Raw genomic sequence first — 27,774 nt, 5'->3', positions numbered from 1 at the left:
CTATTCCCTGGCTTTAAAAGGAAATTCAAACCTATTATCTGAGCATCACGGAAAGGGAAGCTCCCTCAACAGCTGGCCAGGCAGGTCTCCTCCCTGGGAATAAGTCGATAGGAAGCAGCAAACAGAGGCTGAGGGCTCCTCTCCCCGCCGGCAGGACCTCTGCTTCCACCCACCATGGCTCTTGGAGAGGGAAGCGTGTGGTGTTCGCAGGTGACAGCTGCTGAAATTCTGCCTTACTCCCGTCACGGTCCACATTTCTGAAAGAAATTCTCTTCTTAAAATACACTGTTTTATTTCCACAACTGCTTAAAATATTTTATTAAAGAAGCCATGCAATTTAGCTAAAAATATTTATTTAAGGGGTAAACATAGTCCTATATTTAAGGCACATGAAAAAGTTTTGGCGTTAATTTGGCAAGAAAAAGAAATACAAATTATCCTGGTAAACTTTTGAGTTGATTTCATTAGTACGGTCTTTAAAACAAGGTTTCAAGAGCACCAATAACTGATCTCAGATAAGGCACAAAGTTCATGACTCGGCACCCCCATGCCTGAGCAGCTGCTGTCTGGTGTACTCCCAGATGAGCAGAGCCCCACTCACGTGGACATTCAGTGAGCGGATAATGCCCTGCTGAGGAATTTCTACACAAACATCCAATTGTTGGATTAGATTTGCCGGAATTCCCTCACGTTCATTTCTGGTGAAGAAAAATGGAAGAAGAAAGGTTAGTTTTCTTGTAATAAACACATTTTTTTCCCTCCGATATCCTGAATGTCCCTCAGTCAGATTAACAAAATAAAAAGTGAAGTCTGTGGCACCAGGGAAATAAGTAACACAGATTTATGGGTCAATCTCTATTTACCCGATCATCCCAAAGAGGTGAAATAAAACAAAAACTAGGGCTTTTTCCATATACATTACAAGTCAAAACCCTTGATGTGGGTGTAACATCAGAAGTGTCGGTGAACTGTCACATTTCCTAAAGTTTTTTCTAGGCTGAGACTCAAATGAATCTTCTCACCCCAACAAGAGCAGAGATCTCTCCGGAAAGCTGTACTGAGTCAGGTCTACACTCTTAGCAGTTTGTTCCACACCAATGACGGTGTAACCTTCTGTTTTTTTCTGTTGCAGAAAATCGATGAGCTGAGGTGGCTTTACCTTAAAGTGAGTTTAACAAGAGCAGAATAATAAATTATTCATTTACAGCCTTACTTGGAGTAAAATCAGTTTCAAAAAAACTTCTATGAGACTAAGTCTTTTTACAAGGAAAAGGAATTATAATTATAGCTGGGTGGCTCAGTCATTAAGCATCTGCCTTCAGCTCAGGTCATGATCTCAGGGTCCTGGGATCAAGCCCGACATCAGGCTCCCTGCTTAGCAGGGAGCCTGCTTCTCCCTCTCTGACTCCCCCTGCTTGTGTTCCCTCCCTTGCTCTCTGTCAAGTAAATAAGTAAAATCTTTAAGAAATTAAGGAAAAAAAACCCCTCCCCAACATCAAATATATTTATAAAAAGTATTCCTGAGTTGCAACAGGATATATTTTACAGAAAAGAATTCTGGGGGCGCCTGGGTGGCTCAGTCGGTTAAGCGTCTGCCTTTGGCTCAGGTCATGATCCCAGGGTCCTGGGATGGAGCCCCATTCTGGGCTTCCTGCTCACTGAGGAGTCTGCTTCTCCCTCTCTTGCTCCCATTGGTTCTCTCAATCTCTCTCAAATAAATAAATAAAATCTTAAAAAAAAAAAAAATTTCCAAAAATACAACAAAGTGAGAGATAATAAAAGGAATGGGGGAACAAAGAGGGTGTATTTTACTTTGAGTGTTAGTTTAAGCTACAATATAAAGTAGTGCAAAGGACTAATACTTGAAGACAGAGAACCACAGAAGATTTCAGCAAATCAGCGTTTTACTAACAAATTACTTTCTACCCACCTCCACTAGAGGCAGCCACTGCTCTGCAGAGACACTGAGGCCTTGGAACTGCTTGTCTCTGACGCACTGCAGGCTGCCCAGCACGAGGGCCGAGGCCCCGAACACCTCGCAGGTCCTGCACAGTCCTGCGCGCGAAGGGCGATGGTTACTGGTGGCAGTCCTCCCCGGGGCTCACTTTGGCCGTGGATCCCCCTGACGCTCCCCAGCAGGGTTAAATGAGCAAAATGGGCAAAATGGCAATGGACTCAATACAAGTTTTCAGGATCGAAAGATTTTAAGCAAGCCCCCTGGAAAACTGTAATTTTACCTCCTAAATTAGTTGGTTTATCAATGAGCGAGGCCACTACAATCAGTCTGCTAATTGACTTTCCAAGCTTGGCAACTCGATCCTGAAATACTAGCTCCAGATCTAAATCTGGAGCATTATTTTTCCAGGGGATAATCTTCTTCTGAACATCCATCCACTCAGACTGGCTATCTGCTTCGTCCAAGTGAGAACCTGAGAAGGAAAAGGAAATAATCCCATATATGAAAATAAATTTATTTATACACATACACACAGAGTTAAGAGTTGAAAATGATAGCTCAGAATGAAATTCATTAACAAAAGAACTTTACTTGAATTCAGACACGACTGCTATTTTCAAAAGTAATTTAAAAAATTTTTTTAAGATTTTATTTATTCACTTGACAGCGAGAGCACGAGCAGGGGGAAGCAGCAGGCAGAGGGAGAGGGAGAAGCAGACTCCCCACTGAGCAAGGAGCCTGATGCAGTGCTTGATCCCAGGGCCCTGAAATCATGACCCGAGCTGAAGGCAGACGCTCAACCGACTGAGCCATGCAGTCACCCCTTCAATAGTAATTTTAAATTTCCAAATTCAACTCTAACAACTAATATACTACAACATTTCATGAAAATAGAATATGTGCTTTTGTCTACATTTTAGCATATCCCAAACGGGAAGCATCTCAGAACTAGTTTGGTATGATTTTAGCATTTTTTTCTTAAAGGTCCATAAAGTAATGGTGTATCTTATACACAACAGTGTATTCCTGAAAACAAACATACACAGTCTTTATCCTAAATTATTTTACAAGTACTTAGGGGAATTTCCCTCAAATGAGTAATATGTGTAAGACTGATGAATCACAGACTTGTACCCCTGAAACAATACATTATATGTTAAAAATAAAATAAAATAAAATGATCAACTGATAGAAAAATGATGACGCTCTCTGAGGCAATTATCCCTTAACCAATGCTACGAGTATGCAGAATGTTATTAACCTGTCTGATGCAGCGTTCTGATCTGTAGCACAGGACCGAGACTACCCTTCCAGGCTCTTCCTCAACAGCTCTACTCCAGACTGCTGACTAAGCCATCAGGGAGCACAGAGCTTACTTACCTGGACGGACGAGACATGCAAATACCAGAACACGGGGCTGTAGCGAGGGATGTCATGTTTGTGGGAGGGAGGGATGGGCAGAGAGAAAGACCCAGGAAGGCTCAGGGAGGAATGTGCAAACAGCGAGTGTGGGAGGGCAGTGTAGACTGTAGGGACAGGTGTGCACGTGCACAGGGCATGGGAGGACCATGACCCGGGCAGTGGCAGAACTCTGCTGTAGCTCACAGTGTGCCGTGGATGGAACATGATGGCCCAGAACATAAAAAGATCATAAAAGACTTGTATGGAATGATAAAGAACTTACTCTGCAGGTAGGAGCCATTAAAGGGTTTTAAAAAGGGGGATAACAGTGCTGGTTTTGTGTTTTAGGAAAAACCCCTCTTCAAAGTGAGGTGAGGATAAGTTGGGGCCTTTGCGCCAGTCCCAGCAAAGACAAAGTCTAAATTAAGTCCAGGCAAGAGCAGAAGCAGCCAGATCTGGGAGGCAGAATCACCCCAATTTGGTGACATGAATACGGCACAGGAGAATGACTTCTCTGGTGACCGACTGGCACCACTGACGGAAGGGGTTATAGAGGAGGCAAGTGTGGGCAGCAAGGGAAATCCAGTTCGAATATGTTGAGTTTCAAGAGTTTCTGGGTATCTGTGCAATGTCCAGCAGGCTCAGGAAAGAGGCCAGACAGAGACAAAGATGAGAAGTTACATTATGTAGGTGGTGGTTTCAAGTTGGGGAAATTAACACAAATGCTCAGGGACAGCACACAGAATGAGGAAACCAGGCCAGTGAAAGCATCCAGGGGATACGAACGCTGAAGTCTTCGCATAAAGATGGCACTGCAACACCCCCTCCTTTTTCCACCAAACAAAACAGACCCCCTCAGCCTTTTCCCCACCCGAGAGACACCTGGTTTCTCAGCTCCGTTCTGCGACCCAACGCAAACCGGCTGTCCATGTGCGTTGTCGTCCTCTCTCCTCTGTCTCTGCTCAGCCCGCTCCACTGGGGCCGTCCCCACCACACTGATGAAGTAGTTTTGTCACCACCTTCTGTCCCCGGATCTCCCTGTCTGAGGTCCTCTGTTTTGGGAAAGCTCTCCCTCCGGATATTTGCTCAACTGCTCTCACTTCACCGAGGTCCTACTCAGTGTCGGCTCCTGAGTAAGGGCTCTTTGATCCTCTGTCACTACTTCCATCCCGCTTTGTATTTATGGTACCTCCTGTGCAGAAATGAGTATAAGCTGCCTAAGGGCAGGGAATTGGCCTTCTGTCCAGCACAGAGGAGGCCATAAGTCTTGACCGAAAGAATAAATAAATTTAAGGTGATTATGTCTTAAAATGTATTAGTGAACCATCCGGAGTATTTGATAAAAAATGCACTTTTCCGGAACTTTCCTCTACACACACTGAATTAAAATCTAAGTGTGTGTGGGGAGGGGGGACCCATACACAAGTTGTCCAAAGAATTCTTGAAAACAAAATTTTAGAGCACTACAAGTATACAGGACAAAGACGAACCCCTAAAGAGGAGACAGGTCAGATGGAAGAGGAAAATCAGGACAGCAAGAAGCCAGCAGATCAATGCGCCATACAGGGCAGGTGTGCTTAGAGAAGAGCGCCCACTTAGGCTCTATGAAGGAGACAAAGACCGTTTCTGATTTTCTGAAAGATTCTTCGGTGGTTCTGGGTCAGGGAGAGCCAGAACGAGGGCCAAAGGAGTGGCCACGGTGAGGAGAATGGGAGCCCGCTGCTCCACAACCATTAACACTCGCTGTGGTTTCCAGGACGGGTGGGAGACCCGGTCCTTGGTTTTTCCAGGGGTCACTGGATTGTGCGGGGGATGGGGAGGAGGTGAGCAGCTGACGGAAATGTGGGTCCTTCAGAAAGGCGAAGGGAAGCAGTGTCACAGAAGGTGCAGAAACAGGAGAAAGAAGGCCAAACAGACGAGTGAGGTCCAGCCAGACCCGTGGGGGACGAGAATCGAAAGCTCTGCTTTACTCCTAAATGGGCCAAGACATGAGATTTCATAATCGGACCCTTGTAATTAACAGTAATATTTCAAGGAAAAGCGAAGTTACTAGCTTTATATAATAAAGCAGATTAGGCTCTCCTTGGCTTTTTATAGTGAAGCCAAGCAATTAAAAATACCAAAGTTATAGCACCTTTTTTCGCAGTCTTTCCTCTAAGTGGAGGAGGAACAGACTTCGGCACATCAGTGAGAAGTGGTACGATCACCTCTCTGTTTTCAAGAACTGAAACGAGTAAGGCTAACCAAGTTAACAAGGGGAGAAAAAGAAAACACTTCTTTACCTACGTCCTGCTGAGCCCAGTCACCCGGTTTCAGTTCACAGAGGTGAGCCGGCGAAAGGTACCACGGAAATCCTGCATCTGAGGGGATGTCCGTGAATCTGGTAAATTTACCAATGGCAATCCATTCGTCTTCAACCAGGCCTGAAAGGCGTGGAAGGATGTAAAATATGGTCTAAAAAGAGAATTGTAAAATCTAAATTTTTTCCCCTTAAAAATAACAAAGAAATACATGGTAAAATGTCTAAAGTACAACTTATTTACTCTTACTGATCTATTCTCCCAAACTATCACAGTGGCCATCTTACACATGTTCATTTATATCTGGGAGGAACTGTCTGTCCACATTTCTCATCTTTTCTAAGCCATCGGGGGGTTAACTTAGGAAATGCTGAGGGCAGGCAGATCTACTCGGGTGTTTCTCACCGTATGTAATAAACCACCGCACTCTTGACAAAAACAAGAAGTGTTTTAGGACTGCTCAATGTTAGTGTCGGGCAACACTTATCAGTGCCCGTTGCTGAAAACCGAACTCCTCCACAGACAATCAAGGTTCAGCTCTTCTGATGCCAAATCTTTCCTCTGGCTACCATTAGACAAATTTGAATCTGAACGTTGTCTCGACTGTGTATTAGCTGTGACGTCAGCCAGACCACTTAGCCTCCCTTGGCTTCAACCTCCTCATTTGTCACGAGGATACCATCAGGTTAAAGAGCCCCTCGAGGCTGTGTAAACCAGAGTGTGACACCGCTGGGCATGGTAACCGCCCAGTTACTACGTAGGCAATCCTGGCTTTTTCTTACCTACGAACCGAAACAGAACCAGAGAGGAAGTCAGCGCAGGTGAAAAGGCGTGCACAGAACAGAAGCACAAGTAACAGGAGATTTAAAAACGACACAGAAAATGCGTGAGGAGGCACATGTCCTCCCAATGGCCTCGGCAGTAAAGAATGGCTTTCTGCACACCGGCTCTACATGACAACCGGCACGCGATGCGGATGGGGTGGGAACGGCCCAGTGCAAATGCAGAGCAAGGCAGGGTTCTCCTGGGCCATCACGTTACCACCACGTGCAGCCACAGCTCCTGTCGCTGACAGAGGAGAAAACACCCAGAAGGGGGACGTGCGGCGTCGGGGACAGAGATGAAGCCAAAAGGGAAGAAGGGACTTAGTCCTGCTGAAGGACAGAACAGGAGGGGCTGACCTAACCCTAGAGACCTATTCTCAGTCCTTCAGAAAGGTGCCCAACAACGCATTCCGGGCGAAGAACACGGAACAGAGTGTGTTAAAATACCTGAAAAATAAAATCCTGCATTTTTGCAGTAAAGCAACACGAGTGCACAGAAACCCCACAGCGCAGGACCTTCTGTAGCAAATACCTCACAATACACAGACTGATATTCTTTTAAAAGGCCAGTTTCTGAGTAACCGACCCCCCGGATCGCGCCTGCACGGCAGGCTAACATTCCTGTGGAAAAGTCCTGGGTCATGTGTTTTAAATGCAGAGGCAGAACCTTACATTTAGAATCTAAAAAGGAAGAAAGTGATACGATTCACACAATCCTAATAATTTGTATATTAATTTGCATGCTAATTGTACTAAACATGTTTATGGTTCTTAAAATTACACAAACACCCTGGGCTACGAGGAGGTGGTATGCCATGACCTACACGATTCTCTTGTCGCCCAGAACTGAAACACTGCAAGTAACAAAAGAACAGATCGTTTCGCTTTCGTTAGCAACAGGCTTCATTACGACAAAATCTCCCGGGCACAAATGTTCTCACTCACTTCCTATTAATGTCAGAACAGATTTCTGTTTAAATACTCCCCCTTCCAGGGTTTACGAGCCAGATGGCCTGAGAAACAGAAAGTGACAATGACTCGCCCATTTCCACTCCTTATGAGGGAAACGCAAGTCGTTGGCACGAAGGAACAAAATTAAACTTAGAACTTTACAACGTGAAGGTGATGTTGTAAGAGGAAAAAAAATCGCTTAACTGTAACTTTCCAAGAACTGTGGCAGAAAGGAGGTGCCGGGATTAAAGACAGAGTCAAGAATTTGCAAAGGACACTCTCCACTCACCTCCAGACAGTAATCCCGAACTGGGTGGAAATTGGCAAAAAAGAAATGCTCTTGGATGCGCTGCCAATTCTTCTTGGCGTTCCTGAGGGTGAAACGTATGGTATGAGGTACGGACAAGTGAGATGATGCGGAATCAATTAGATAATCACATATAGGTACTGCAGAGTTTAGAAGGAATGGAAAAATTTTGTGAATTTTATCTGAAGACTTATACACCCTTCCCTCCAAGATCAACATACGTTAAAAATGGACACTGAATTTGCCATTTTGAATGCGAGTCCAAGACAAAGAAAGGACTGCTTCACAGCTTGACAACGAGGAGCAAACCCTCCAGCAGGGTGTGCAGAGGCCTGTGCTCCGTCAGAGGCGACAGGAAGCAGACAGGCCATCCGCTGGCACCGATGTGGAAACCACAGGCATGGCCTGCGGGACGGACTGCTTCCAGGCTCGGGGAGAAAGCATTCTGAAAGGGCACATGTAAGAAATCTGGCATGGAGTCTTCAGGTCTCCGTCCAGCAGTAAACACTTATTCTTCTCTGAAGATCCACGACACACGGCCCAACTGAACCAGCATTCCCAAACCAGAGCAGGCTGTGAAGTCCCAACACACCTGCCACTAAAAGGCAAAGGCTGTAGGGATGAAAACTACAGAACACACCGGCAGGTGTCAGTTTAAAATCATGATCAACAGCCCAAAACAAAGTAGCAATTTTGGGGCATTTTCCTGCAAGACGGTTCTCCCATGATGGCCGCCGAGCCTCCCTTACCCGTTAGCGCCCCCGCCCCTCTGTGCCTGACCATGGAGCCTCCGCAGCACTGTGGTGAGCGGGGGAGCCTTCACCTCTGGCGCCTCCTACCACCTACCCTCCTGTCCCCTTGCCGCAGGGGTCTCTGTTCAAGGGACATACCCAGTACCCAGCATGTGCTCTGGATCCCGCTCCCTGAACTGTCCCCGCGCTGCTCCCGAGCCTGCTCAAAGGGCTGTCTGTCCGATCTGACAAAGGAAGCAGTGTGCGACAGCGCCCAACAGTGCCTTCGGGGTCAGCGTGAGAGGGAGAGCAAGGGAGCAGCGTGGTCTGGCCTGGGTCTGACACCCTTCTGCGCCATCCGACTTCCTAGCCGGGAACCCTGAGGGAAAACAACGGATGTGACCAAATGAAAGCAAAGCCTCCTCGGACAACACATCCACAACCTTCTTGCTGACCATCCCGGAGGAGGTTTGGAGAGAATTATCTACGACTTGCCTGTGTTTTACCTTCTTCATCAGCCTTTTTTTTTTTTTTTTAAACTAAAGACATGAAGTATTTCATAGATTCAGGTACAGAAAAGACATGAACAGACAGCAATGAGCCTATCCCCGGCTTGAACAGTGGCATATCGTCCCACCGTTAATTTGTGTCAGCCCCACCAGCGAGGCTGCTGACTGGGCTCTCGCTAAATCCCGTGGGTGCTTTTAGGCTCTCATTTCACTTATTTAAACCCATCTGTTTCTCTGCACCCCACTTATCTAACACACGATTTCCTCCCATTTTCTATGGCCTCTAATCGGCTCCTCCTACTTTAAAAAAATGGCAAAAGCAAGCCGGGTGAGGTCATTCCTGAGTTTAAACCATTCGCTCCCCAGGAGCCCGAGCCCGGGCGTCCCACTGCCCACACTCACCACTCTTGGGCCAGACCAGCCCCATTCAGTTGCACACGCCTGCCTCGGCGACGCCCAGAGATCACCGTCCCCACGCCTTGTCTGCCTCTTTCCCACCATCCTTTACAGGGTACTCACAGGTTCTGTTACTTAGAAAAGAGTGTGCACTTTCTCATCACAATCTTTACTTTCCCACTGGAGTACCTGCCACGATCTAAGTTACTTTACTATGTGACTCTTTACATGCTGTCCTGTTCAAGTGATCGGGAGCCACACGAGGCCAGGGCAGCCGCTGGGGCAGCCGCTGAGGCCCCAGGACTCGGCCTGCAGAGAACGATTCTGCCGTGTGTTTGAAGAGCAGGATGCTCTAATGCCCGGGGTCCTTTTTCTTTTTTACTGGGTATGTCTCCTACCTGGTACTAGGATTTTAAAAGGAATGGTATTGCGTAAAAGGGTGTTTTACTGCTTAATAAAAAAGGAGCCGAACCAACTGTTTTCAGAAGTCAAAACACAGCGACCAAGGAACTTTGAATAGGCTCAACCACCAACCAAAACACCACAATACCAAACAAATCATGGTTTCTGCACAGAGCAAACCATAAACTGACAACGCCTCTTCGCGTGTCAAATTGATTCAATTCCCCCACACGTCCTTCCACTGAGGGGCTGCAGTGTGTACACACCTGCCCACCGAGGGGCAACAGGTCGTTCAGGGTTGCCCGACAAGATCAGGAACTCTAGCAGCCGGAACATACCTGGAAGGGTGGGGATTCTAGAAACTGCTGTGGTGAGCGACTAATTTTAATGATTATTAGCTGGGACCAGAACTTGAGTTGGCTTTCTAAACACCCAACCGTGCACAACGTATCAGAGGTGTCCAGCCCCTTCCTTTGCACTTGTGTCCCTCCCCTGTAATCTGTCCTATGTCCCCACCTAACTCTCCTCTCTGATTTTTCTCTGTTGTAGCCCATGTAGTTATATTTTAGTATCTATATTTGCTGAATTGAGGCTCTTCCTCCTGAACCACCAAAACCTCTTTTACCCAGTCACCTAAATGCCTCTTTTCAACTGATGTGTTCAAAGTAGAAGCAGGAAGAAGGGCTAGAAGGTAGCAGTTGTGGCCGCGGAATCCTCCGTCCCAGCCCCACACAAAGCTTTGTAAGGATTCACACAGTCTCATTTACGCCACCTGTTACCTTGATGGTCAAGCAGAGACCCTCTAGGTTACTGGTTTCCCAAACACTATTTCGTACGCTTCATACACTGCTTCTCACCTTTTATCTGTCTGTTTATAAAAATTAGTGAGTGCTTTGAGGGTCTGAAAGAAACCTTATATTGATGGGCAGTGCCTGGGTCTCTGAAAATTATAAAAATCTGGGCATTCCTGGATAGTGGTCATCAATGATAATAATAAAAAGTTAAAACAAGAGCAACTCCCTGAGAGCCAGGGAAATCAGCTCACATACCTGCAGACACTAGGAGACTCTGCCTGCCCTACTGTGGCAGGAGCAGGGCCCGGAGAGCGCAGGGAGCCCAGCAGCCTCCCCTGCTCCACCCACAGCACAGTAGCGTACCTGCTCGATAGCGAGCATCTGTGCGGGGCCCGCTCTGGGAAATAAAGACAATCTCTAAGAAAAGGAAAAGAAAAAAGCGTCGGTCCTTAATTAGCCCAGCCGTGGGGCTGAGAGCATGTCTTCAGTCAGACCCTTCTGCTTCTCAGCAGCTCTTTGACAAGAGAGGACGGTAACAACCACGCCGAAGACGGCTATCTGAAGGTGTGTACAAGATTATTTACAAAACGAAGGACCAAGGATAAGAAAGCAAAGAAGGTCGTGAGGGAGCTGACCACAGTTAGAGCCGTCGGGAAACCACACAGCAGAGAGCGCCCTGCTCCCACGGGGCCTCATCCGAGCTCTGCCGTCCGAGCACGACGGGATAACGGGAAGCTAACGAGGCCGAGGCCCCTATCCGTCCCCTCTGTGTGCTGCTGGAAGGAAGGGGAAGCGTGTGAACTTTGCTTACCCTGATCCGGGCATGTTTTCCACTTGGTTGAGACTGGATTCAATGACAGACGTCAACGCCTCAAGTTCTTCCACGCGCAGCGCCTTACACATGCTCCAGACCTTCTTGAGGGCGGCCAAGGCGTACAGTCGGATGCTGAAGTTGTGACTGAAACTCCACTGCAGCACGATGACAAGGGCTTGCTTCAGGACTGGTTTCTGGAAGGAAAGAGGGAAAGTCTTCATGTGGGCGCGTGGACCGTCCCACCGAGTGGACAGGAGCCCAGCTGCTCTCAACGGACTCTGCAGGAGCAGGGCTCCTCCTTCCTTCTCAGACACAGGTGCGCTGGCATGAGCGATTTCCTCGAGGAAGAAAGATGCTCCCAGCTCCTTAACTTCCATTTCTGAGGTGGCTGCGGTCCACGTTCCCTTTACAGCAGCACCTGGGCTAAAGGACTGAGCCCTTCCACGCTAGCCACCACGCAACCACAATGTGCGAACAGACCCCCAGGCTGTACACGTCATGAGTGTTCTCCGAGCCCCCACTTCTGGTGCACGTCCAACTGCTTCTAAAGCAGGGCCCTCCAAATAAGCCTGTTTTCCTCCAGGTCTTTGTGAACAATTGTTTCCCTCATGATGCACTTGGCCCCGCCGAGCACTGAGGAGTGGCAGGAAAATTTTAAAAAATGGGGAGGAAAATGATAAAAGTTTAAACTTCCCTGTAGTCCTTCCCTGTGAATTCTGACTGTCCCATCTTCACAGCCTTCAGATTTCAGGCAGCAACGGTCCCTGACTTCCAGAACCACACAGGTCCACAGACAGTGAAAGGCAAGGGAAGTGACACAGATTAATGTGCAAACCAGATGGACGGAAACTTTTAATAAAACATCAGGAGCTCCCTTGATGCTCATGCCAAATGAGCATCAAACGTCTGCAAATGTCTGTGGGGCTGCACCTTGCGGACAGTGCTACGGTTTCCACTAACTAAAACCCACCGAGCTCACGGAAGACTTGACCAACACCCTGCACAGTTAACGGCGCATTTCAATCTCCCCAAGCCTCTTTGAGGACAAAATACAGACATGTAGGATCCTATTTAGTCCTTTATTCAAAATATGGTCAACATTCATCCAAGGTCGCTGCACTGTCAGCATCACAAGGACACCAGGGGGAGACACACGCGTAACTGTCAAAAACGCAAGACCATGCCCGCATAAGGAGCAACTTGAACCAATATCGGAGCATGTGGAGCTCGGCCAGAGGCAGGAACTAGGCAGATGGGGCCCAGCAAAAAGGCTATGGAGGAAGAACAATTTTCAAGAAGGAAGCAAGGAAGGCTGAGGGGCATACCAGATGCGGATCTGAGAAAATCAGGAAACAGATTTATTTGGCCAGAAGGAAGACAGAAATGTCAGGGTGGCGAAGGAAAGTGGCAACTTCTGAGTGACACACGAGTAAGTATTTACTTGTATTTTAAAAGTTGAAAACCAAGACAGGTTATCCAGGACACCTGAAACACCATGAGAAGAGGATTTAAAAAGAGGAGGCAAAGAGAATATTAATTATTACTAATATTTTATAGTCCTTTACAATTTTACGAGGCACATGTGAGAGCAGCTAAACATACATCCTACCGACAGTGTTAGACATGGACCACAAGTGCTGTGTAGGTTGTCTGTAATACGCACAGCTCCACAAGGACTGGGTGAAGATGAGGCAGACCAGACAGTGTCAGTAAATGGACGGCCATCCCAAACATGACCCGTTCGAAACCGAACTCCCGATTTTTCCTATAACCCCCAGGAGGGAGGGGAGGGTACTCGCTCCCCTGACCCTCCCTCTGCCCTTACTCTGTGCCAGTCACTGACTTCCAGGAAGGACGAGACCACTCACCTGTGACCCGCACCTGCTGTCCCTTGGCCTGGAAAGTGCCCTGGACCCACGTGTGGTCGCTCACTCACTGCTTTCAGGTATGTGTTCAGGGTCACCTCTTGGGGAAGGTCTGCCCTGAACCTACCTCCTGATATAGCCATCCTGCCCCAGATACCCCGTTTCTAACCCCTTGTTCTGCGTTTTCTACAAACCCTGTGTCACCACCTCGGATGCCTGAGCGGCTCACTCGGCGAAGCATCTGCCTTCGGCTCAGGTCATGATTCTGGGGTCCTGGGATCAAGTCATGTTGGGCTCCCTGATCAGCGGGGAGCCTGCTTTTCCCTCTGCCCACTTCTCCCGCTGCTTGTGCTCTCTAATAAATAAAAATCTTAAAAGAAAAACCTGCATCACCACCTAACAGTGTAATGTCTACTTGTCATCTCTCCCCACACCAGAATGATGGTGGTGACGGTTTTGCTCACTGCAGAATTCTTAGGACCAGAACCATCCACCTGGACACACGGAAGGTGCAGGACTATACTGGAGGGAGGAGGAGGGACAACTGCTCAGACACCCCTCCAGCGGGGCCTGTGCTCAACCACCTGCACCCCACACCCCATCTCCCTAAGGACAAGTGCTTCCCTCTCTTCTGAGCGGCTCACGAGGCTCTCCCTGCCCTTCTAAACCTTTCCACGGAGGCCTCGGAGCCCTCCCAGGATGGTCTCCAACCCCTAACCGTTCTCTCCCACCTGAGAAGCCAGGAGAGGGTCTGTGCCCGTTCCAATCCCCAGCATGATTCAGGTCATCGTTTCCCTGCCATCAGAGAAATGGCCACGTAGGTCAGCCAGAGCGCAGCCCTTGTCACAGAACCCATAACTGTTCTTTCTAAAACCTTTGAAGCAGGTATTCTAACTTTTTAAAAAAGTTATCTACTTATTTTAGGGATGCCTGGTTGGCTCGGTCACCTGCCTTCAGCTAAGGGCATGATCTCAAAGTCCTGGGATCGAGCTCTGCATTGGGTTCCCTGCTCAGCGGGGAGCCTGCTTCTCCGCCACCCACTCCCCTTGCTTGTGTTCCCTCTCTCGCTGTCAAATAAATAAATAAAATCTTAAAAAAAAAAAAGTAAAAAAATAAAGTTATCATTTGTTTTGGAGAGGGACAGGAAGGGGCAGAGGAAGAATCCCAAGCAGACTCCCCACTGAGTGAGGAGCCTGACACACGGCTTGATCTCATGACCCCGAGATCGTGACCTGAGCCAAAGTAAAATGACTGAGTCACCGAGGCACCCCCAGGTATTCCAACTTCTGACCCCAAGCCCCAACCTCAGTCCGTCTCCTATCCCACCTGTTTCCCTCCTGTGCTCCTCATGGAGCTCATCCCAGTTGCAGACTCCCCACTGCTGGAAACTATGGATAAAGCCCCTTTCCTGACCTCTGCAGTCTCCTGGCCTTTCTCTCCTTGAAAACAGTTCTTCCCACGACCTTCAGGACACCCTGTTCTTCAGGTGGTCCCCCTCGCCCTCCTGCCTTCCTTCTCCATCTCCCTTTCTCCTGGGCCGTAGATGCCTGCGCTGCTCTGGGCTCTGTGTCCGGCTCCCTCTTCTGTCCAGCCGCGCTCCCTGCACGGGCTTCCACGGCTTCCATCCAGTCAGGGCCCCAGAGCGGGCAAGCCACAGCACAGCTACTTCTCTTCTCTCAGCCGAGGCACGGCCGCGTTTGCTGCAGACGTGCGCAGCTGTAGGAGGTCACACCGAGGTCCCCTCCTGCTAGTCTGGGGCAAATCACAGCAGGGCATCCCAACCGGGGCACCGTCACGGACACAACCTATGGGTGCAACTGGGGTTTCCCCAGCACCCCTTGACCCCAGTTGAGCACGAGGTGTGTCTGTACTGAGTTCTAGACCATTCTATCACATGTGTGGGCTCACAGAGCCAGAATCGCCATCACGAAACTGGACAGTTCCCACACCCGAGGACCCTCCTGTTGTCCTTTCATAACCAACCCCTGCCCCCACCTCCTTCCCACACTCCTCTCCCCGCAGCCACTTTTTATACAACTGGCAGTGCTGTGAAGCCATCAGAGGTGAGCTGTGGGCACGGAATCCGGTGGGAATGCGACAGAAATGGTCTTTATCACAGAGTCACTGGGAGCACGAAGAGCGGGCTCTCGGCTGAGAGGTACACCGGGGAGCCCGCACCCACCACTCTCCTCCCTGACGGCATATGGAGCCTCCTCCATGCAGGCCTCCCGTGGCTCGCACAAGCAGAGCGATGAGCTGTGCTCCCGCAAGCAGGACCCTGGGCCCTAGCCCACCCCGTCCCAGAGGGAACAAACGACCCGGCTTGTCAGCAGAGGCCTGCTTCTGCTTCCAGGTCTGGAGCGAGTGCAGACACCCTGAGCCCTGGCGACGCGGTGTTTCCAAAATAGGCTTCAGTGCTCCAGGCTCGGCAGCAAGAAGGTGTGGTGAACCCTGTACCTTCAGGAGGGGACCAGAGCACCCCAGTTCATCGGCAGTTGCTCCACGCACCCCGAGGGTCAGCAGCAGCACTGACCCTCCACGCCTGCCCCTTGAGGTTTCGGAGCCGTGGTCCCTAAACGGATGACCACGTTCAAGTCGTGTTTCCTATCTGGCCCTCTTCCTGAGCCCCCGAGCCCTATGTGCCCCTGCTGCCTCCCAGAGCCCTGGGCTCCCCACGAGTGACAAACCCACGTCCCATCCACTCGTCACCACGCCCTCGGTCTGCTCCTCCCGCTGCCTCCCGCCCAGTGAGAGGCGCCACCCACCCTGGCGGCCCAGGTCACTTCCCTGCTTCCCGCCTTCTCGCCACCACTGCCATCCACCGAGCCCTGGCGTTCCTTGCTAGCGCACAGCTGTCACATCCGTCCCTCCGCTGCCTTCACGCCACACCCCAGCGCGGCTCATGGGACAGCACGGAGATCACCGCGAGAGCTCCCCAGCGGCTTCCAGGGTCGCCCCCATGACTGATCCTACACAGCACACTCACGGCACACAAATCGGACCACGTCACCCTCTGCAGCACCTCCCCCGTGCCCTCTGGATAAAGTCCAAATTCCTCACACGGAGCATTTGCTGTGTGTCCTCCCCATTGTCGAGCTACTTGTCCAAGTTACACAGCAAGCAGGAGAGGGCACTTAGATGGGATCCCAGGTCCCCTAGAGCTAGGACCCCCGACTCACAGACTGGGCTAAACCTGCTTTATATAGGCCCTTCTGCGCTGGGCCCTGCCCACCCTGCAGCTCCTGTCCGTCTCCAGCGTCTCCCCGCTCCCACCATGACCTGCTCCCCTGCCTGAGGCCTCCGTGCTGAACCCAAAGTCCTCCCTGTGGGCCAAGATTTGAGATCTCGCCGGTGCCCTGCAGCCCGCTGCACTTCCCCCACTGCACACCCCCAGACCGAGCTGCATCCCGCTTCCCTGATCTCCGTGGTCCAGGGCAGTGCTCCAGAGAGGAAGCACTAACACCAGCTCGAGTGAGTGACACAGAGGGCTCGGTCCCTGAATGGGACAGGCACAGAGAAGGAAGGAGGACGCTTCTGAGCGGCGAGAGTGTAACCTCTGTGTTATTCAGTCCTTACGATGATCCCATGAGGCAGGTAGTACCACGTCCAGTTTACAGCAGAGGCAAACCAGAGGAATCAAATCCAAACGCCTACCTCCCCTTTCAAATTTCTTGATGCTCTCGGATAACCTTAATCCTCACTCCACGCTTTACTCAGACTCCCTTAGTCTTTACGAATGTCCTTGTCCTGTTCCTAATCCATCCAGGACACGTTACCTCTAGTTCTTGCGTCCCCTCACCCTCCTCCTGGCTGTGACAGTTTCTCAGACTCGGCTTGTTTTCAATGACCTTGTCAGTTCTGAGGAGCAGTGGTCAGGTCGGCTGGGATCTGGGTGATGTTTTTCTCATGCCTAGACTGGGGTTATGGTGTCGGGGAGGGAAACCACGAGGCCATTTCCATCACGTCCTACCAAGGGCGCGGACTATGGCATGACTAAGCGCTGTCTGCGGCTCCCCTTCCTTACTCTGCTCCGAGGAAGGACATCACTAGGGCAGCTCACATTTTAGGACTGTGTGGTTATGTGCCCCCTCCGTGAGGCCAGAGTGACCACATAAATTATTTGGAATTGTGCACAGGTTTGTTGACTTTCCCACTGGTTTATTTAATCATTCACTTAGATCGGTCTAAACTCATGAATATTTATTTCATTGGGTTGTAACCCAGTGTTTCTGTATTGTGCTGCTTGTCTCAGCTTTAGACACTAGGCGGACTCTCGGGGGCTCCTGTGCCCCTTGGCAGATCTGCCCCACGTCCCCCCCAACCCTGCCCCGCCCCGGCCCTTCTTTTCTATTTACCTTGCGTAGTTTCTGCCCTATTTCTAGAATCAGCTGTTTTTTTCCAAGAAGCCCTGGTTCCTTTTATGAGAGAACGGTATTAGAAAGCAGTATCTGGGAGCTAGGTCCAGATTACTTCTAAGTACAAAAAATAAAAAAAAAAAAATCCAGTATAATTCTCAACAGGAAATACGATTGTTTTATGAATCCTACAGTCAGATATGCTGGTGCTGCCTGTGCTCATAAGCTGTGGCCAGGACTGAGAGACACACCATTCGGGGCTGAACCCGTGATGCCATCTCCTATCTGCTAACGAGGTCTAGACACACAGAACAAGATGACAGGACAATACACGACCATGAGGACACTAGAGAACGGTGTCTTCCCTCTGCTTTCAATCTCCATAGACATTTAGTGTTCTGCCCTCGGTGCTGTTTGGCAGTGGTTTTGAATCCTCTTGGACCACCTAGCACGGACCCGTACAAGTGCAAATTGTCCATACTTTGAGGGAAATGGAAAGTCTTGAGTCACTGTTTCCATCAAGTCTTTAAACAAAAACATATTTGTCAGGTAACAACAGACTTTGCAGCAGACACTGTGAAGGACTTGGACAGACGAACGAAGTATACTAGTCTGGTCTGGTCTTAGATCTCTCCATTTAGATTTCTTTTTTTCAGAAGATATTGAAACTGAGATCATTCTATTCCATTAATCAGCATTCCTTCTTTTAAATGCTTTGAAAAGAAATAAATCTAAAATGTATAATATACAGTGAGTATAAACAGGGCTGAATGGGGAAAATAACCTGTTATTGGGGCAGCTGGGTGGCTCAGTCAAGCGTCCAATTCTTGATTTTGGCTAAGGTCATGATCTCAGGGTTGTGTGGGATCAGCCCCATGTCGGGCTCTGCACCGAGTGCGGAGCCTCCTTGGGATTCTGTCCCTCCCTTATACCCCCAGAACACCCGTGCTCTCTCCCCATCTGATAAATAAATAAATGATAACCTGTTACTTATTCCAGATCTAGTAGAAGCATCTTCTAAGATAAGTTCATTTTCAGAACTTGTCTGAATGGTTGTGAGCTATTTCAGCCACCCTGACAGAGGAGAGTTCCTTATCTCCTTGCCTCTCTCGGCAGATGGCAAGCAGATCTCTTTCCTGCACGTATGTAAGACAGGAAGGTAACACGTGACGTTACCTGAGGCTAGAGTTTGCCTGATTTCAGCAGAAGCTGTGAACTCACGCCTTCAGGGAACGGGAACTCTCACACTGCCATCTGGCAGACAGACGCTGTAAGGCGCCCCGTGACTTCAAGATCTCAGGACTTTAGGAGCTAAATTATGGTGGGGGAAAAAGATCTTGGTCTTAGAATTCATGAAATAGGTTAACAACTAAATTTGACTATTACCACCATTTAAAGACAAGAACACTTGGACATACTCTAGGAAACCTCTCTTCCCCCGTATTTTTCTTTTACTTTCAACACCAAACAGCACTTCTTATCCTGTATATCCGGGTCTCTCCCAGAGTTCACAGCTCAGCACTCTCCCCCCTGTACACTCAGTAAGGAAGAAGCTTGCTCTAAACCTCATGGGCAGGTTTTCCTGAATTCTTAACAGCTTCGCCAAAGTGATTAACCAGGATTAGTTACGCTCTCTACTTGTCTGTGGGGTAAACCACTATGGAGACCACTCAAAGCCCGAGAAAGAGGGCAGAACTGCGGCCCACAGCACATCAGCCTCCAATTACCCCTCAGCTCTTAATACTCAGGCTGTCAGCATCTTTGCGAGAGCCCATGTTCAATAACTACGTCAGTCAAGGAGCAGTTAAACGCGACACAGGAGGTCTCACTTAGATCATCTTATGTAACTACTTGTATAGAGTTAAGAATCTACCACTAGAAGTTGCCTACCAGTCTGTCCACAGATGCAGGATATGCTGAGGCACATGTACCTTGGTGCGGGGGCGGGGGTGTTCACGTGGGTTAACGCTGGCCTGTGGATTGTGTCTAAGTGCGTGTGCACAGTGAGTGAGTAGTGGGAGGGAAGAGGAGAAGTGATAAAAATCGCAAGAAATACTCAACATTTAAAAAAAATTAGTACAAACATATACAATTCTATTTTGTAGGTTTAAACTCTTCTCATTTAAACTCACCTTTTCTGGAATGTTTTGAGTGATGATGTCCAAATGTGACAAAACGGATAAAAATGTACAAATGCTTGTTTTAAGGTTTTCTTCACCCTGAAAAAAAAAATCAGATAAATCAAACAGTCACTCAAGGCTTCCTATGCCTCTGTGAGGCCCAGGACAGAGGCCCATGTGAGGCGGGCTGTGACGCAGCCCCGGCCTGGGTGGGGACCCGGGATCACAGACACAGGAGGGAAGTAACTTCCAGTGGCCAAACACCAACACCCCTGTCAGCAGACACCACAGGCAGGATTAATTTAACTGTGGAGTAAGTGGTACAGCCAAGGGTGTGCTCACCTCCGAGGAGGCTCGGGCGGCCCAGGGGAGCAGGAAGGAAAGAGAACAGGCAAAAAGGGAGTAAGATGCACAAAGAGAGGGGACGGGAGGGAAGAGACAGGCTCTGAAGTGAGATGGGACCTTGCAGACAACTTTAGAGCCAAGAACGTAAAGCTGTGTAGGTGTTCAGCTGGGATTCAGAGACCTTCCCAATTATAGGGATTTGGAAGAACACATCATTCTAGTGACAATAAACTGATGAGCCCCAGAAAGACCAGAAAGGAAAGACTACAGACACTATCATCCAGAATGATAGTGATTTATTTATAGCTGATTTATTCAGCTACTGAATGTCTTCTACGTGCCAAGTACTATGTCAGAAATTGTGGAAAACAAAATTAGATAAGGTTCCTGCCTCCAAGGAGCTTCCTCTAGTGGGTTGCAAGGACCAAATCCAAAATAAGTTAAATTTCCAATTACACCAAGCACTATTCACATGCTACAAAAACCTCTAATAAGGGGATCCAAACCACCCTTCCTTTAAGAATTGACACAAAGGATGTGTGGACTGAGATCTAAAGGAAGAGAGACAATTCTGTAGATGAAGAAGATAAAGGCCATTTTAGGTACAGGGTACAGCATGTGCAAATGGCCCGAGCCAGAGGACATGTGAGGAATGTGAAGGCTCAGGAAAGGTCAGACTGCCGCTGTGGCCTCTGCCTCCAGGAACCCTGGCTTCCCCATTCTCGTGCCCTAACGCAGGCCCCTCCCACCTTGGGAAGCTGGGTCACACCATCTGCTTTGGCCCATGAGACATCAGCACGCAGGACACAGCCAGAGGTGGGGGGAGCACGTGCACACCATGACGTGTTGTCCTGTGATGCTCATGCTGAGTATCCTGAGGCACCACAGACAAAGGTCAGCCGCCCCGCCGGGCATGCAGGGAGAGAGCCCAGCCACCACAGCTCCTCCCCCACTGCCACTGGGGTGACCAATGCAGAAACCGTAGCCCCAGCAGGCTCCACGCGGTGCGGAACCGCCCAGCAGGGCCCAAGCAACCCAGAATCGTGAAAAACATTAGAACACCACTTTCTACACTCGCGGGTTCTGGACTGTTTGAACAACAGAAAGCAGACGTGCAGACAGGGAAGGTGGCACACAGAGGGGCTGGCAAGGGAGGACGGCGTACCTGAGACCGGCAGGCCATTCTGAAAACCCTGGGTCTTTACTCCAGAACGATGTTGGAAGCAAGCGGATCATCTGACTAGACGTTCACTCTGAAAACCCTGCTCTGACTTCTGTGCGGGGAACGGACTGAGATGGAAGCAGGAGTGGACGCAGGGGGCCTGAGGGAGAAGGCCGCAGGGGGAGGCAGAGGCCGGAGAGAGCATGGGAGAAACCCTCAGACACGGGGGTCACGTGAGGCCAAAAAGCCGCAGGGTGTCCGGGTTGTGGGACTGTGAGGGAGACGGTGGGGCACCACGTCTGGGGAGACGAGAAGGCCCGTGGAGTTCTGGGTGCTCCATAGCCATTCCAGGAGGAGGTGTGCCGCAGGCCAGCCGGCTTCTGGAAGGGACCGAACAGTAGATATAAACGTGGCTCTACAGGCTGCACGGGCTCTGTCGCAGCCGCTGAACTCGGCCGCTCGGCACACACCGGGCCAGACCCCAGGCAAGCGAGCCGGCCAGGCTCCGCTGCATCCAGACCACGAGGCCCGGCTTCACTGCAGTTTGCCGGCTCCCGACTTCGCCCGCAGGGAGGACGTCTGGAACGGAAGCAGAAGTCGGGGAGCGACTGCTTCAGGGAGGACGGGAGTCCTGGTGATTATGACAAGGACAGAGGAGGCCTCGCTGGGAGAAGCACGGACATTCACTAGCTGCAAAAAGGCTGGAAAGGACACGGAGAAGAGGGGACAGAGGGACAAGAGAACCCCGAGAGCGCGTCGCTGAACCGAGATCAAGCAGGTTGTTGAGAGTGTGGGCGGGCCGAGAGAAGCAGGCTGACAACGGAGCCCGGAGCGTGTCCTCCGTGAAGGACAGTGCGGATGGCAGGGTGGGTGGGAGGACACGGAAAGCCTCTGGCAGGAGGTCTGACCATGACCATGACGTGCGAGGCACAGGGGCGGGGTGGGAAGTCGCAGGGCACATGTCCAGCAGCAGCGGAGGAGACGTGGGCACGTGGAAGCCACAGGCTGAGGAGAGACGGGGCACAGGGGACACTGAAAGCACAGGGTCCGAGAAGGCCGAGGCAGGTGAGTCGGAGGAAGGCAGGAGAGTCGGAGGAAGGCAGGAGAGCACTCTTCGACACAGGACCCGGGTCTCTATGGTACAAGGAGGGAGGAAGTCTCGGACAGATACAGACACGGGCAGACACGTGTGACCACTACGGAGAAGGTAGAGGTGTTCCTAGGTGAGAACTTTTGTTTTCTTAAAAAAGTAGAAGTCAAGGTCATCTACTTCTGATAAAGGAAGAAAAGGGTGTAGTGTTTGCCATTTTTGGGGTATCTATCCTGAACCCCTTCCAAGTTCAGAGAATTCCCCCCGCCCTTAGAGGTCTGTGGGAAGCTGCAGATACCAGGTACATTCCTGTTCCCAGCCTCTGTGCAGCTGAAGGGAAGGCACTGACGCTTGGATCTGGAGGCATCTACCCTGAACCACAAACTGTGAGGGGCAAAGCCCCCCGAGGCGGCAGGTGGACGCGGATGGTGATGGCACCCCCCTTCCCCGTGGGGTAAAGCAGCATCCCCACCGGGCCAGCTCCACAGTGGGGCTGTAGCTGCAGCTCTGGGAGCCGCTGAACCTCCTTTATTTCCTAAGCCTGATTCTGCCCCGAATCTGGGCATTCTGCATGCCTCCCCATTCCCTGCTCCTGCACTGCTTGCTTTAAGGATTCCTTTCTGATTCATTCAGAAGCTGTTTCATTTGTTTACAAGGAATACCCTTGAGAAGTGTCCACAGAAAGGATCTGAAGACAATACACAAGGTCTGAAAGCTCTTTAGGAGAGAGAGACTGAGCTAAGTAGAAAAGCTTCACAGAGTAGGGGCATTACGGGGGGATACAGGAGAGTCAGGACGTCTCATAAGGACACCAGAGTCAACCTGCCGTTGCTGAGACATTCTGGGGCGGTACCCCCCACTGAAAAGCGGAAAAAACAGACATTAGTGAAGGAACAGACAGGAGCAATTCAAGGAAAAACAACAGGAGTATTTTTCTTAATTCCATGGACATAAGAAGGGGAAGGGGGTATCTGATAAGCAATCTTGGAATAGTGAAAAGGAACACAGCTGTGGGAATGACACAAATGTCATTTCTTACCGCTGTGATGAATCACTCTGAACCTGTCTCTGAACCTCAGTGTCTTCATAAGTAAATTATAAAACAAAACAAAACAAAAAACAGGCTGATCTGGTGTTCAGGATTACCACGAGGCTGCTGGAGCTGCAGCTTTACAGGACAGCCAGATGTCAAGCATGGAAACTGGGAGAAAGGACAATGGAAAGGAGACCAGCGTCAGGGGAAGCTGCCCTCATCAGTTCGGCTGCGTGTGGGGATTTGCAGTGGTCGCGTGTGAAAGCCGGGCTGGTGGCCAGGGTAGCAGGCAGCCCCGATGGGGTCCCTGAAACAAGGGGACTGCAGAAAGAGAAGCACTGGGGCTAACGGGTGATTCTTCTTGTTTTCATACCGATAGAGATGTGAGTCTACTATAATACAGACAGAGGCATTCTTGGATAGATCTCTTTTTCATTAGAATTTTTCTTACTTGAGAACAGCCGACACACAACGTTGCGCTAGTTTTAGGGATGCTAGTTTGTGGTACCACAACAAGTTTATATGCTGTGCTGTGCTCACTACAAGTGTAGAATGAGTCTTAGGATCAAACCCAGCATGAGGGTTGGGAAAAGGAAAGGGAACCCGTGAGAGGGACAGGGACGTCATCGACCTGACGGGGAGGGGGCCACGAAGGGCATGGCAGCGTGCACCACATCAGCTGCCAGCGTGAAACGTCAGGAAGGGGAAGACCAAGAAAAAGGCTGTGCGTCGCTGCAATGACATCCTCACCAGCGACCATAGTGGGTTAAGTAAAGCAAGAGAGGAAGGCAAAGACCACTCCTCGCAAAGTTTAATATCGACACACCTCAGAAATACGGTGGGCTTGGTTCTGGACCATCCCAACAGCGAGTATTAAAAGTGAGTCAAAGGACTCTCGACTTTATGATGGACATGAAAGTGACGTTTACTAGACTGGAGGAGACCATTAAGTGTTCAACAGAATTATGCCTCGAATGCAATGAGAAAAGCTAACCATCATCTGAGCTTTTGACAAATCGTAATCACTGGTCACAGACCACCATAACAAATAATGAAAGTGTTTGAAATATTGTGAGAACTACCAAAATGTGACAGAGAGCCACATGGGGAGCACATGCTGTTGGAAAACTGGCACCAACAGACTTGCCTGACTCAGGGCTGCCCTGAACCTCCCACTGGTCAAAGACACAGGGTCTCTGGAATGCAGTCAGCAAACCACCACAAATGCTGTGGCGGCGCTGAGACATGGCTGGACAGAGGAAAAGTTAACAGAAGAGTAAAGAACGGAGAGTAAAGTCCCCAAAAGAAAATACAAGTAACGGGGCACCTGGGTGGCTCAGTGGGTTAAAGCCTCTGCCTTCGGCTCGGGTCATGATCCCAGGGTCCTGGGATCGAGCCCCACATTGGGCTCTCTGCTCAGCAGGGAGCCTGCTTCCTCCCCCCTCTCTCTCTCTCTCTCTCTGCCTGCCTCTCTGCCTACTTGTGATCTCTATCTGTCAAATAAATAAATAAATAAAAATCTTTAAAAAAGAAAAAAAAGAAAGAAAATACAAGTAAGGACACAGGACAGATGGGACAAAGACATCAACTTCTTCCGATCAAACAGGAAGAAAGACATTCAAGAGGAGATACTTGGAGGAAGGAAGGGTCTCTATTGTCATACGAGCAGAAGGCAAGGTCGTTGATGTGAAGAAAGGGAAGAGTGTGTTTGGGAACCAACAGAAGACATTCAAGGCAAGTACACAGAACATGTGTTTACAAACACCTCGCCATTTGCCAGGAAGCCGCAACTGTAAACCCTATCGCTTATCCGTTCCTTAAAAACGATTTTCAGGATATAGGAAAAGTTGGGCAGAGGGCAATTAGGGGTGCAGATGAGGGTACAGATGAAGTGAGACGGGTTCTTAGCTGGTGATCTGAGCTCCCTTCGAGTCTCTCTCCTGGGCTTGTCTGAAACTTCCCTACTAAAAAGCTCTCTGAGATATAAAGATTGTATTTAGTTTGTCATCATTCTTATTTCTAAAATCAAGCAAAGACATTGCTTGGTAAATAAGGATAGAGAAGGCACTCGTTTCTTCTTTTTATTTTATTTGAGAGGGAGAGAGAGCGAGCACACACAAGGAGAGAGAGAGAGAATCCCAAGCAGGCGCCACACTGACTGTGGGGCCCGACATGGAGCTTGAGATCGTGTTCATGACCTGAGCTGGAATCAAGAGTCAAACACGTAACCAACCGAGCCACCCAGGCGCCCCTCTTACTTCCTAACATAAGCCTTTCCATCTTTATTTTCTTGGAATAGAGGCTGATAACACAAGACGAATGCCAGGAATTTCTGCCTTTTAAATTAACTCAGATCTTGCAGAACAGAACTTAGGAAGTCAATACATGGGAACAGGACAACTGGCAATCAAAAACCAACTATTAAAATGAAACCTCCCAGCATAACCAAAATATTTTAATTCCAAAAATTACAAAAAAATCTCTTTTACTTACATAAGAAAAGCAATCCCAGAACTTCAGCAGAAATTGAGGAAATTTATGAAGAATCAATATAATAATCCATTCTATGAAATATTTTATGGATGCTTGATTATTGATGAAACCAGCCTGGAAAATCTTGTCAATAATTCTATTCAAGAAATTCTGAGAAAAATAAAGTTCATAAACTGGTAGGTTAGGGATAATAACTTTTATTTTATCAAGCTACAAATCGTCATACGACACTGTGTAAGTCTAAGGTGACCACCCTGTTGATCTGATACATTCTCCATCACAGCAGGATCCCCACCAAAGCATCCCCACTAGCACGTCACAAAATGACTTCTTTTTTCTGGTGGGAATAATAAAGATCTAGTCTTGCAGCAACTTTTGAAAACAGTTCCTAATTAGAACTTTTAAAAGTTTTTTTTTTTAACTTTTTGTTTTAGTTTTTTGTTGTTGCTGCCTTTTTTTTTTTTTTTTTTTTTTTTTTTTTAGGAAGCTCTATGCCCAACGTGGGGCTTGAACTCACAACCATGAGATCAAGAGTCACCTGCTCGACTGACTGAGCCAGCCAGGTGCCCCAAGACAGATTAAAGTTTAATGTAAGTAATTATCAGATCTATAACTCTCTAAACAACCCTAAAATCTGTTTACGGAAATACAATGATGAGGTACTGAGTACTTTACACTTTCCTTGGACATTAATTCTATGAGGAGGGTTATTACTCTCTGTATTTTTACAGGGGAAAGATTCAGAAAAGTTAAGTATTTTCCTCAAAACCTAGGAGGTGGCAGAATCCAGATTTTAACAAGCATCTGCCAGAATGTCACAGGCTTAAACCTGGAAAAAGAATGACTGATGCATAAGTCCGCAAGAGACCAGCAAGGCCCGGGAGAAGTGGGTGGTCGCCAGCCCGTACAGCCTCCAAGACCCGGGACTCGCACGTCACCTCCCCTCGCCCCAGGCTCCTGTTCTGGGGAAATGAACATATCCAAGTAGCACGTAAAAATACATACATATATCTACTTGCATAAAATCTAAAAACAGTATCATGTATACTCTTTATTTTAAAGAACAATCTATCTTTTAACGATTTCTAACTGGCAGAAAAGGAGCAGAGCAGCTCACCTACAGGCCTGGGCAGCACGGTAAGAGGTGGCGCGGACTCAGGGAGGCCCGGTTTGCAACTCCAGCCCCGCGGGCCGTGTTAGGTCACAGGCAGGGCCCCAGCTCCCTGACTGCGGGGCCCGTGGACAAAACAGCACCACTCATGCCTGCCTTGAAAGGCCGTGATGGAGGGGAAATGCAGACACCAGATATGACAAGGTTCTCAGCACTGGTGGCTTGGCCGGACAAGCTGGTGCTCAACTTCCCGACAAGCTGCCGCTGCCACAGGCCCCCACCCGCCGACACGACCCTCTCCCCAGGGGCTCCCCAGTCCAGGACAAAACGTGCTGTCAGTAATCGAGCCAAACGTCCCTAAAGCATTGCTTTCAAATGCATTTCAGAGTCTGAGTGTGACATGTGCAGGATTTAAAAAACCAGATAGCATGACGAGGCCTCTGACGAAAACCAGCAGCCGCACACGCGCAGGAACACTCCTCCCCAGGAAGAGTGCGTTCAGCCACTTCTTCTTACGTTTGCCGAAACAACTGATCTGGTTATACTTCTGCACTTGCAGTTATTGAACTGTTTCTTACAGATACAAGGCCTCGTAAATTGTATTAAAAAGGAGTTTGATATGTTTTTAAAATTCTCTGAAACATTTAAAAGAGTTTAGGAGGGGAGGATAGCAAGAGACTGAAGTCCACGAGGGAAATGTTTTTCGTCAAACATGCTTTTTAAAATTGTGTGAAACTCACATAACGATCTATTTTCTTACCAGGAATATTAAGCAAACTTGGTTAGAGAAATCAGTCCATTCCCCTGTTCCTTG

At 49.1% G+C, this 27,774-nt stretch overlaps 1 protein-coding gene across 2 annotated transcripts in view; it reads right to left on the bottom strand.

Moving 5' to 3' along the window:
• Nucleotides 1–443: 443 nt before the first annotated feature.
• Nucleotides 444–27,774, bottom strand: part of TARBP1 (TAR (HIV-1) RNA binding protein 1) — a 90,835-nt gene continuing 63,504 nt past the window's right edge. For both annotated transcript variants that reach the window (XM_032841142.1, XM_032841143.1), the window contains exons 22-30: nt 25,850–25,999; nt 19,739–19,825; nt 11,384–11,580; nt 7,723–7,804; nt 5,641–5,812; nt 2,238–2,429; nt 1,931–2,055; nt 1,023–1,159; nt 444–698 (exon numbers count right to left, since the gene is read on the bottom strand). In XM_032841142.1, coding sequence (XP_032697033.1) covers nt 530–698; nt 1,023–1,159; nt 1,931–2,055; nt 2,238–2,429; nt 5,641–5,812; nt 7,723–7,804; nt 11,384–11,580; nt 19,739–19,825; nt 25,850–25,999 — 1,311 coding nt within the window. In that variant the 3' untranslated portion in view covers nt 444–529. The remainder of the gene's footprint in view (nt 699–1,022; nt 1,160–1,930; nt 2,056–2,237; nt 2,430–5,640; nt 5,813–7,722; nt 7,805–11,383; nt 11,581–19,738; nt 19,826–25,849; nt 26,000–27,774) is intronic.

This window comes from Lontra canadensis, unplaced genomic scaffold (assembly GCF_010015895.1).
Source record: "Lontra canadensis isolate GAN:19392208 unplaced genomic scaffold, GSC_riverotter_1.0 scaffold120, whole genome shotgun sequence".
NCBI lineage: Eukaryota > Metazoa > Chordata > Mammalia > Carnivora > Mustelidae > Lontra > Lontra canadensis.
The sequence above is the reverse complement of the archived record's forward strand: the minus strand, read 5'-3'. Positions and strand labels throughout refer to the sequence as shown.